A 1,954-nucleotide genomic window follows, 5' to 3' on the forward strand; every position below is an offset into this window, starting at 1 on the left:
TTGGCAACAAGCATCTCAGGTCTCTTGGCAACAAGCATCTCAGGTCTCTTGACAACAAGCATCTCAGGTCTCTTGGCAACAAGCATCTCAGGTCTCTTGGCAACAAGCATCTCAGGTCTCTTGACAACAAGCATCCTCAGGTCTCTTGGCAACAAGCATCTCAGGTCTCTTGGCAACAAGCATCTCAGGTCTCTTGACAACAAGCATCTCAGGCCTCTTCCATTATTGAACCCTCTCTATTAGCCCTAAGTTGTGTAGGGCATTTGCGTAAACCTCTTGAGGGCACGGCAGTCTTGGAGGTAGCTGCCCAAGACCCTCGAGCCTTTCCTTGTTCACATGTGGTATTTTATACCCATTGCCCCCTGCATGGTTCAGGATCTCAATCATGCACGTTTGCAGAGTTAGAAAAATTCTGTTGAGCTTGTAAACCTCATAGCCTTCAAATTCCTCCAAAACACCATTAATAAGGTCTTGTAGTGTTTTAGGACTCAAACAATCTGTTAGGGATTGCAGCGAGTTGAAAACCCCAAGGTCAAGCACATTCAAATCAGGACTGTTGGCAGGTTGTTGTATTGTTCTGATGTCAAGTCTAGTTTTTGCGACAGCCGCTAGAAATTCTGGGTCATTTGGCAAGATATGGGGCTTACCATTATCATGTTGAATGTAGATGGTCTGTCCAGCATCACTTTCAGGCCAAACTGCTTGTATCGCTGACAAGACCTTCTCTATTAGGAACTCCCTCATCACTTTTCTGTCCACCTTTATTGACTTTGTCTCTATTGTACCTCTGGGCCTGTTATCACTTCTCCTCTGAGCAGAAACTTCTTTCACGAATGGCCAGATACCGATTTTCCCAGAGAAGGTCACGTTTCCTTCACGATCCCACCTTGGCCTAGCAACGGCCGTCAAGAACATCACCTTGCCAATGCAGTTGCCATGTATAGGCCTCGTAGGCTCCTCCTCCCCATCCAACAGATAGTAGGTCTTATTTTTCTTGGTCATATTGAACCATTTCTCATCAATGAGCACAACATTATGCATTGTCTTCCATTTAGGCCTTGAAGTTTCTATCGTTGTCTCATCAAGCATTGACATGCAAAATTCCATCCTATCCTTCTTATTCTTTTCCTTCAGAGCTGGCTTCACATAGTTTGTGTGCCTCTTTATCAAATTCAGCTTGAAGTTTCTATGCAGTGTGGTAGGGCTACATCCCAGTTGCCAAGCTAGAGATCTGATAGTGGACCTCTTGTTTAGTGGAATAGTAGGGATTTGCTCTAAATTGATGTTCTTTGGCTTTCTTCCAGAGTTTCCTTTTCTCTGATCGGAAACATTCACCTCTAAACCTTCTGAAATTTGCTCCATCGCCTTCTGCCAAACTCTTTGTATACTCCTCACTTCTACCTTAAAAAATTGTGCAAGGTGTTTCTTATCATTTCTTTTGAATTTACCACCTCTGCTCATGCACACTGAATGCAATGCCACATAAGTAGCATATTTTTGCTCGTCGGTGAGGGTTTTCTTTTTTCTAACTCCTTGCTGAACAACTGCAACAAGAAACAAAACAATGAAAAAAATATTAGTCCATGCTCAAATGATAAATTGATCAAGATCACATGATAAATTGATCAAATGATAAATAAGCTACTGTTCATTTTCAGAAACACTAGAGTTACTGTTCATTTTCAGAAACTTGCTAAATGAGCTACTCTTACTGTTCATTTTCAGAAACTAGAGTTATATTTTCAGAAACTTGCTAAATGAGCTACTCTTACTGTTCCTTTTCAGAAACTAGAGTTACTGTTCATTTTCAGAAACTTGCTAAATGAGCTACTCTTACTAGTCAATGTCAAATTTTCTTGTGGTGATCTGATTTGGGAAAGGGGATCGGAGAGGTCTAATATTTTGGGGATTATTTCTAGGGTTCGTGGCATAGGCGATGCTCAATTGGGGAAGA

At 41.7% G+C, this 1,954-nt stretch overlaps 1 protein-coding gene across 1 annotated transcript; it reads right to left on the bottom strand.

Moving 5' to 3' along the window:
- Positions 1-222: 222 nt before the first annotated feature.
- Positions 223-1,362, bottom strand: LOC123494015 (uncharacterized). Its single transcript, XM_045228584.1, has one exon. The coding sequence runs from the start codon at positions 1,360-1,362 to the stop codon at positions 223-225; it is 1,140 nt and encodes a 379-aa protein (XP_045084519.1).
- Positions 1,363-1,954: the final 592 nt, after the last annotated feature.

This window comes from Aegilops tauschii, chromosome 5, assembly GCF_002575655.3.
Source record: "Aegilops tauschii subsp. strangulata cultivar AL8/78 chromosome 5, Aet v6.0, whole genome shotgun sequence".
Classification (NCBI taxonomy): Eukaryota; Viridiplantae; Streptophyta; class Magnoliopsida; order Poales; family Poaceae; genus Aegilops; species Aegilops tauschii.